The 10419-nt window shown below is 40.0% G+C and overlaps 1 protein-coding gene across 1 annotated transcript in view; it reads left to right on the forward strand.

Moving 5' to 3' along the window:
• TTC18 (tetratricopeptide repeat domain 18) overlaps positions 1-10419 on the forward strand; it is a 146918-nt gene that overhangs the window by 104714 nt on the left and 31785 nt on the right. Inside the window, exon 15 of the mRNA XM_006887566.1 lies at positions 4581-4712. Coding sequence (XP_006887628.1) covers positions 4581-4712 — 132 coding nt within the window. The remainder of the gene's footprint in view (positions 1-4580; positions 4713-10419) is intronic.

Here is a 10419-nt window from a genome sequence, read left to right on the forward strand (position 1 = left end):
GGGACAGCGCAGGAGAGGAAGACCCTCTATGAGATGGATTGGTTCGGTGACTGGGGTAATCGGGATGGGTGTGTCGGAGGCGGTGCGGTTGGCGCAGGATAGGGCAGGGTTTAGAGCTGTTGTGCATAGGGTCGCTATGAGTCGGAAACGACTCGATGGCACATAACAACAACATAACAACAACCATTTTATTGAGTAATAATGACTCACATATATTGCCACCATCTGTCAGTTGGTCATACTGGGATTACTCACATGTTGTGATAATGCGGGAAGCCATTCCACTAGAATTTGAAATATCAGAGTCATCATGGTGGTCAAGTTTCAGGGAAATTTATAGACTAGGAAGAAAGACCAACCATATACTTCCAAATACTGTTGTTATGTGCCATCGAGTTGTTTGTAACTCATAATGACCGTAATAATGTATACATAATATGTACATTAACTCTGAACCCAGCTCTATTCTGAGCCAACCTTATGTCTCTGACACATCTACTCACCATTACCTCAGTCACTGAGTCAGTTCATCTCCTTTAGGGCCTTCCTCTAGTGCACTGTACCTCCACCTTCCCAAGCATGATGTCCCTTTCCAAGGACTGGTCCTTCCTTACAACACAGTATGTCAGATAGAGCTTCAGAATCCTTGCCTGCAAGGAGCAGCCTGGTTTCACCCTGTCCAGGACGAAACTGTTTTAGCAGTCCATGATATATTCAATACTCTTCTCCAACACCGCCATCAATTCTCCTTCTATCATCCCTAGTCATTGTCCAGCTTTCTGATGCATAGCAATTAATTGTGAAGACCATGGCCTGGGTCAGGCACACCTTAGGCTTTAGACTGACATAATTTCTCCTCAGTACTCTGGAGAGGTCCCTCAGCAGAGTTTCTCAATGAAATTCATCTTCTAATTTCTTGGCTACTGGTACCAAGAGTGTTGTTTGTTCAGCAGAAGATCTTCACATGGCAAACAAACACATGAAAAAATCCTCAAAATCACTGGCAATAAGAGAGATGCAAATCAGAACCACAATAAGGTATAATCTCACTCCTGTAAATAGTGGCAAAGTTTAACAGAGCAGTAAGTAATAAATATTGGAGAGGATGTGGTGAGAAAAGAACTTTTATATATTGTTGGTGGGATTATAAAATGATGCAACCATTCTGGAAGGCAATTTGGCGCTTCCTCAAAAAGCTGAATATAGAAATTCCATGTGACTCAGCTCTTCCACTACTTGGAATACATTCTGAGAAAATGAGAATTGAGGCACAAATGGAGATTTGTAGACCAGTGTTCATAGTGTTCATAACAGCATTATTCACCATTGCAAGAACGTGGAAATAGCTCAAATCTCCAACCACAAATGAATGGATTGAGAAATTATGGTACAGTCACATGATGGACTACTACGCAGCATGCAGGAGCAATGATTCTGTAAATTATTACAGACTGGAGAGCATTATGCTGCATAAATTCACTCAGTCCACAAGGACAAATATTGTATAAAACCATTATTGTAGAATGAGTATAAGTATCCACGGGGGCTGGGAGAGGGTGGAAGCAGGGAAATGAGGATGTGCAGTTGGAGGGAGGATTGGGAAAGGTGAGGGAAATTGGAAGAATCTGTTCTTGAAATCAATGTATTCAAATGTTGTAAAACTAGTATTTTTTTTAAAGTCTTCTTTGTGGAGCCAAGCACACTAAAGCTGTTATCAGTGGCTCAGTCTCTTTGCTGTCTTATCATGATGCTGCCAGCTAATGAAAATCCTTTGGACTCTGGCATTGCTGATATAGAGAGTAATGCTGAAAAATGCACTCCTAGATTGTTAGGCATTCATAATTTGTGGTAGTTGTAACAGTGGACCACAGTTCACCAATAATCATGAAGATGGCCTGTGACTGTGCAACATTTTTGTTCTGTTGTTCATGAGGTCATTGTGAATAGGAATTGATATGATAGCAACTAAGAACCATCAACAACAAATATTTATTGAGCCAAACACTTTCTATATCTTCTTGGTTTAGTAATTTGTTGTTGTTGTTTTTACGTTCTGTCAAGTCGCCTGCAACTCATAGCAACCCTATGTACAACAACCCTAAACCCTGCTCTATCGCTTGCCAATCTTACTGTCTCCAACATGACTATCCCCATTACCCCAGTTACTGAATCAATCCATGTCATTGAGAGTCTTTCTCTCCTATGTTGTCCCTCCACCCTCCCAAGCATGACTTCTTTCTCCAAGGACTGACCCCACCTTGCAGCATGTCTAAACTTGGTTATACGGAGCTTCAGAATCCTTGCCTCCTGGCTTCACCCTCTCCAAGACAAACTTGTTTGTTCTCCTAGAAGTCCATGATATATTCAATACTCTTTTCCAACACCAAAGCTCAAAGGCATCAACTCTCCTTCTGTCAGCCCTTGACATTGTCCAGCTCTTGATGCATAACAAGTAATTGCAAAGACCATGGTGCACCATAGTCTCCAGACTGACATCATTGCCCTTCAGTGCTCTGACAGCAGACTTTCCCAATGCAATTCATCTTTTAATCTCCTGCCTGATGGTACCAAGAGTGTTTATTGTGGAACTAAGAAAACTGAAGTTGTCACCAATCTCAATTTCTTCATCATTTATCATGATGCTGCCAATTGGCCCAGTGGTGAGAATCTTTGTCTTCTGGACATTGAGCCTCTGTCCATATTGAAGGTTGCAGTCCTTGACCTTCTGCAGCAAGTGCTTTAGGTCCTCCTCAATTTCAGCAAGATTGTTGATGAGTCTATCTCCAATCCTGATGCCACTCTTCTCCTAATAAAGCTCAGCCTCCCAGATAATCTGTTCTGCATACAGATTGAAAAGATGAGAAGATACCATCTTCAAATCTTATGAGCCATCCTCAAATCTTATGAGAGAGCTGCTCTCCATTTTACAGATGGGAAAATGAGGTACAGGGAGGCTAAAAAACTTGCCCAAGGTAACAGAACTAGTAAAAGTCAAAAACAATGCTCAATTCCAGAGATCATGTTCTTGTTTAAATTTAATTTTATTATTTTGCATGTGTGTACCATCAAGTAGAATCTGACTGGTACAGGAGGAGTTTGCCCCTCCTTCACCAGTAGAGTATCTGGTGGATTTGAACTGTATACCCCTGGGATTGCAGTGCAGCTTCTTGCCACTAGGCCACCAGAGATCCCTCAGAGATCATGTTCTTAAGCACTATATTACCTCTGTCTTTCTTTACTATATTCCATGTAATAAATGGATACAAAAATAGCACATGGAAATAATAAAGTTAGAAAAACTGATGCTTATGGAAGCCAGAGGCTATTCTCAGAGGCTGGTCTAAATAGGTCTCAGGTTGTTTCCTAGTCCTGCCTTCAACAGCTGCATGAGGTTGGGCAAGTGACATGATCTCTCTGAGCCTCAAATAAAAATGATAATATCACATGGAGTCATTATGAGAATTAAATTATATAAAAGTTGGAAAGTACTGCACACCCATGTTTATTGTGGCTTTGTTCACAATAGCAAGGAGCTGGAAACAACCTAAGTGCCCATTAACAAACGAATGGATAGAGAAGCTGTGGTATATTCACACAATGGAATACTATGCTGCATTGAAAAACAAGGAACTCATGCAATATTATTCAAAATGGATGACTCTGGAGGACATTATGCTGAGTGAAGTATCTCAGTCATAAAAGTACAAATACTGCATGGTGCCACTGTTGTAAAACAGGACTGACCTTAGGGTTGGGGAGAGACTGAGAAAGATGGGTTCAATAATGTATACTGCATTGAAACAAATGAGGAGAGAACTGTTTAAAAGGGATATGTGATTAGGTATTTTTGTCATGACAGCAGTCTAGAGTGAAGGCTACATGGTGGAGTGGACCTGGGGGAGGGTTTGTAAAACAATGACAGAATTATTCTTTTACTTTTCCAAGAGGGTAGTGTACTAGGGGGGAGGGTTGGGAGAGGAGAAAAGTCCAACAATGAATGAATGGAAATCCAAATTATCTGTAAATTTTTACTGAAATTAATAATAAATTTAAATAAAACAAACAAAAATATTGGAAAGTGCTTGGTCCAAAATCCAGAAATCATGTTTGCTTAGGGGGAAAAAATTAGCTTCTCATTTTCCTGCAGAACCTACATATCCATTTACCAAATGAAGGAGTTGGGTAAAGTAGAAATTTCTAAGGTTGTATGGTAATAGCATTAAAACTGGAATCCTTCTGTTCTCTGGACTCTCAGACCAAACCTTTGTTTCATGATTTAATAACCATGTGGACACTGAGAGAAAATGCATAGCATTCATGCCAAGGCTTCTTTGTATGTATGACTCTTCACACACATGGAAGCACAGGCCTTTATTAGTTTTTCCACATTATCCCTACTAGTAAAGTAGAGGAAATAAGTCAGAAAGAATGTGCTTAATGAGAGAAAAATCAGAATTCCCACAGATTAATGTTCACCGGGGGAGAAATCAGGTACCTTATGAGTTTTCAATAAGTCTTGGACTTCTGCCCAAGTTCAAGTTGTAATATATTGTCAGTATGGGGCAATCTGTGTCTTACAGCATGCTGTGGTAAAGATTGTGAGAGAGAAGTACTTGAAGACATCACCATTTGAAAGCCAGGAGGAACTGCAGACGTTTATCAGTGAACTCTATGTATTCTTGGTGGATCAGATGCATGTGGCCCTGAACAAGGTAGGTCCCTGCAAACTAAGAGTCCTTCCTTTTATCCATAGAGCACCAGGGTCCCTTCTGCATGAACCCTTGCTCCCTGGTTTTGTTTCTTCATTAAACAAATATTTCCTGAGAGGTCTGCTTTGTGCTCAACACTGAAAATGCAAAGGTAAATAAGGTATTGTCATACAAGGCTAATTTGAGGGAGAACATAGCAGAATGCTTAGATATCTTCCTGGAAAAAGGAATTTTATAATTGTCAGAAATAAATAGTGGAATTGTAAAAAATTACCATGCCTATCCTTCTATGAATAAGTGCAGTTTAAAATTTCCCAGTATAATTTGTGATTTGACTTCTTGACTGCTCCCTCCATGGATACTGATTGTGGATCTAAGTAAACTGTAAACACTGACAACTTAAGTAATTTTTCCATTTACCATGATGTTGTTTGTTGGTTCCATTGTGAGAATTTTTATTTTCTATATATTACAGTATATTCCATACTTAAGGTTGTAGTCTTTGATCCTTAATGTTGTTGTTGTTGTTGTTAGGTGCTATTGAGTCAACTACAATGACTAGCAACCCTATTAATAGCAGATCTGAACCTTGCCCTTCATGCACCATCTTTATCTTTTCTGATATGCTCAAGCCCATGTTACAGTCAGTATGTGTCTGAAGTGGGAAAGACAGGCCATGGAAGCACAGGGCCATGAGCATATTTCTGAAAGGGCCAGAGGGAATGAGAATAGCACAGCCCCTCACCACCTCAGAACAGAAAGCAGATAAAGAGACCGCAGCCCAGCCTGTAGAGCCCCACCAACAGCAAGAGGTTCTTTTATTCATTGCTGACTCACAGTTATGGTGCCAACAATAGGGTCTATTAGGAAGTTGGAGAGCTTGAGAGACAAAGAATATCACTCAAAATACGTCCAGTCTTTAGCCCAAAGAGTTCCAAGGCATAAATCCTCAATAAATTCAAGCTCCAGTTTCAGTTCAGCAGTGAAATTCAAATCACCCAGCAAGGATTGCCTCAGAGCAGTTATAACCAAATCATCCAGCAAAGTTTGTCTCAGAGCAGTTATAAGTCAGTTTCTCCTTCAAATAACCAGCAAAAACAGCCAAGCCTTTAACTCGGACCAGCACAAATGCAGGAAGTCTCAAGTCACACTTTGCTACCGTTTGTCCACAACAGTGTCTTGCTCTCACTAGAGTCTTGTCATCACAAACCTTGCTTTCCACAAGTCTTGCTTCCCAGTGTGGAAAGCACTCTTTCTCTTATGGCAGTCCCACAGCTGCTGCTGATTTGTAATACCATGTGTCTGCAGTTAAGGTAGCTCTAGATGAAAGGCAGCTAACTAATGGCTAAAAAAGCCAACTTTTAGGTTAACACCACACTGTTAATCCATTTTGTTGGAAATTTCCCTCTCTTTTTCTAATCCTCCACCTTTTCCACCTTGAAGTCTTTTTCTAAGAACTGGTCCTTTCTCACAACATGCCCAGTGTATGTGAGATGGAATTTCAGCATCCTTGATTCTAAGGAGCACCCTGGTTGCACTCCAAGAAAGACTTGTTTGTTCTTGTAGCAGTTCACAGATATTTTTACTCTTCTCCAACACCAAATCTCAAATGTATTAATTCTTCTGTTGTTCTCCAGATTGATTATCCAACTTTGAGATGTATAGGAAGCAATTGAAAGTAACATCACTTAGATTAGGCACACCTTAGTCTTTAAATGGACACCACTGAGCTTCAGCACTTCAAAGAATTAATCAGATTTCCCCAATGCAACATGTCTTTTGATTTCTTTTTTTTTTTCACAAATAATTTTTATTTGTCCTTATAAAAAGTCTGAATTTTAAAAAGTTTCTTGAACTGGTGGTTCATAGCAATCAGCTTGTTCAACTTTAGCATCTGTCTCATCTCCAGTAGCTTTTCCAGAGCTACCACCTTCACTGTGAAGCTCCATGAGTTTGCCCAATTCAAACTTGGGCTTCTTCAGCATTTTTACTTTTCTAACAAATAAAGCATGGAGAGGATAAATAGATTGACAAGCCTTTTCTATGTTTTTCTAAGTGCTGTTTGGAATCAATTTATTGACCACCTCTTTCAAGTCATTTGCCTGCACCTCTCGGGTTATAATTTTCATAATTTTCTTCCAGACTTGGCAAACCTGTGGGTGCTGACTGTTGCAGGTTTTGGGGTTTTTTTTTGTAAAACCAACACAAAACAGATGAAGCAAATAACTATCAGTAGTCTTGACATCAACATGAACTTCAATCATGGATTGCCATTTTTTAACTGTGGAGCACATTTTGTCACGAGTAAGATCCATGCCTTGGAAGTTGGTGAGGCACTTTTTGCCTTGAACATCCTCAATAATTAGCTTGTATTTTCTAAATGCAACCTCATTGTTTTGTAAATCAGCAAGGCTCACTTAAAAAAACACCACCCTTGAGCCCATCAGATGCAACTTTGGTTCCTTGAGTCCCAATATTTCTTTTGTCTTCTCAATATTTCTTACATTAAACATAGCTAGTACCTTTATATCATAACAATCTTTCTTAGAAAATGGATCAGCCACTTTCTTCTTGGCTCCTTTTTTTGCCACTGTTAGTAAGGCGCTTGTTCTTGCTGACTGCTATGGTGGTGCCCAGAGAGAAAAAAGTCTTTTGATTTCTTGACTGCTTGTACTATGGAGGTTGATTCTGGACACAAGTGAAAGGAAATTGACAATTTCAGTCTCTTCTATATCATGATGTTGTTTATTGGTCCAGTGATGAGAATTTTCCCCCCTTGATATTGAGATGTAATCCATTTTGAAGACTATAGTATTTGATCTTCTACATTTAAGTGTTTCAAACCCTCTTCACTTTCAGTAAGCAATGTTTGTTTGCATAATGCAGGTTGTTGATGAGTCTTCTTCCAATTCTGATGTCACATTCTTCTTCATATAGTCCATCTTCTTGAATGATTTGCGCAGGTTACAGATTGAATATTTATCTTCAACAGTACATGCTTTAAGTCTTTGTTTTCTTCAAAGAATGTTAATATCATTTGTATATTGTACGTTGTTGATGAGTCTTCCTATTCTAGTGTGGAGTTCTTTTTTATATAATCTAGTTTCTCAGATTATTTGCTCAACATACAAATTGAATATGTATGTTGAAAGGATATAACCCTGACACATACCTTGCAGGATTTTAAACCTTGCCATACGTATATCCTTGTTCTCTTCTAACAACTATTTCTGGATCTCTCTGGTCAGTTCTGCATTTGCATAATTAAGTGGCCTGGAATTTCCATTTTCCACAATATTGTCCCTAATTTGTTATTATCTACATAATCCACTGCTTTTGCATATCAGTAATTTTAGACAAGACCTCTCTGACATTTATAGTCTGTCCCCCATTTCATATCTTCTTCTGTGTGTATCCAGCTGGAATTTCTGGCTTTTTACTTTCAAAGTACTATTAAACTTGTTTACGTGAGTGTGATATTAATGATAGTGTTTGATAATTTCCTCAATCACTTTTCTTGGAGTGATACAAATATACATTTCTTGCATTTGTGGAAAGAAAAGCAGCATGTGCATGAACTTCCATTAACTTTATAAGGGAGAGGAATCCCCATCAACAGCCGCACAAAACCAGTTCCCATGACGTCAGGCATGCCCCTGTACTCCACACTATAAACCTTTTCTGCCAATTCTAGGGCCAGCCGTCCATCCCATGATACTGCTTTTCTTCTGGGTTTGATAATTTGTTGCAAAGAGCACACACGGCTCACAGACAGAACCCTCAGTTATGGAGTTTATGAGATGTAGTCCATAGGAAATTGCTCTGCTAACCCTGAGGTGGTGCTTGTCTGGCAGTTCAAATCCACCCACAGCTCCAGGGGAGACTATGGACAGTCTTCTCCTTTGACTTTACAGCCCCTCAAAACCCACTGGATGGTCAGCTATGTGTTGACTCTGACTTGAGGACAATGAATTTGAATAGTTTTTTTATCCAGCCATGAAAGAGTCCTGGTGATACAGTGTATAACATGTTAGATTGCTAACTGAAAGTTTAGGCATTTAAATCCACCAGCCACTCCATAGAGGAAAGATGGACAGCCTTCTCCCATAAAGATCTACAGTCCCAAAAACCCAAAAGAGGGATGCTGTGAGTCAGAATCATTGGCTGCATTAGGTTTGGTTCATCAAGTCATATAGTGAGAATTAGGAAGACCACAGTGAAAAACCACATCAGTAACTCATTGCACTGCAGTGAAGTAAGAGGATTTCCAAATTTCTTGGCATAGACTAGTGAGCACCTCCAATGCAGCATCAATTTGCGGAAACATTTCAAATTGTCTTCTGTCAATTGTGTTTTTTTTTTATTTCTCTCTCTCTCTTTAATTGGTAACGAGGCAGTTTTGACTCATAGCTCTCATTCCAGGGGGTTCCCAAGGCTGTAAATTGCACAGGAGGAGATTGCTTGTCTTTCCCCCTAAAGACAGCTAGTGGATTTGAACTGCCTGAGGATAGCCTTTGGGTTAACAGTGCAAGTCCCTATAGGCTACTTCACTAGTCCTGCCATTTGAATTCCTGTTGTTATGTGCCATTAAGTCAGAACTGACTCATAGCTGACCTTCCAGTTCATTTTTAGAGGGTATAAACTGCAATAAGGGAGGAGATTGCCCATCTTTCTCCTGTGGAGCAGCTGGAGGTTTCAAACAGTTTGTCTTTGGGTTGACAAAGCAGCTCCTTATCCACTAGGCCACCAGAGAGAGATCTCTTTTTTTTTTTTTTTTTCATAGTCAATTTAAAGTTTATTTACCATATTTTTCACGTGTCTATGTCTGAGTTACAGAAAGCCTTGGTTCTATAATGGGTTACATGTTATGTTGCTAGATGAAAGGGTTGATAATCTTACATCATTAAGTGCCGTCAAGTCAAAACCTACTCCTAGCTGATCCTGCAGCTGATTTTCAGAGGCATTAAATTATACAGGAGATTTCCCCTCTTTGTCCCGTGTAGCTGTTGGTGGATTTGAGCCATGTATCTTTGGTTGACAGAACAGCCTTTTAGTACTAAGCCCCCAGAGCTCTCCTGATTTCATATTAAGAGTGTGGCTTTTTGGTGCTTTCGGATGCTGGTCCGGATAGACAAGTGAAGGGAAGTTTTGGTTGTGCTTCTTTGGGGCTGCATTTGATGTGTATTATTGCTCTTTTCCCCCAAGAGCAGGCATTTCTAAGCCTTGCCTAGGGTTTAAGTATACTCAGAGGCATTGGCTTAAAACCCCGCAGGGATTGGGAGGGGCCTGCCAGCAGAGGTAGGACTGGAAGACTCCACTCTGGGAATGTGGCTTTTTGCTGCTTATGGATGCTGGTCCAGATGGGGAAGTGAAGGGAAGATTTTGGGGTCGTGCTTCTCTGGTGTTGCATTTGATGTGCATTATTGTTCTTTTCACCCCATGCACGGGTGACCCTGAGCCTTGCCTAAGGTTTAAGTCCACTCAAAGGAATGGGCTTAAAACCCCACAGGGGTTTATTAATTTTCTAATGAATATTCCTTGAAAGACACAGCAATCTTTTGTCTATTTGCTGAACCGAACAACTTGGTGTTGCTGTGATTCTGCACACTGTTCCATAGTCTTGTTAAATACCATAATGGTAACCCATTATGTACAGTGTTTGGATGAGCTTCCAGATTGATTTATGCTGGGAAGCAGGAGTGGCATCCAC

Source organism: Elephantulus edwardii, unplaced genomic scaffold, assembly GCF_000299155.1.
Source record: "Elephantulus edwardii isolate Elephantulus edwardi_28Jun2011 unplaced genomic scaffold, EleEdw1.0 scaffold00058, whole genome shotgun sequence".
In the NCBI taxonomy this organism is placed as follows: domain Eukaryota; kingdom Metazoa; phylum Chordata; class Mammalia; order Macroscelidea; family Macroscelididae; genus Elephantulus; species Elephantulus edwardii.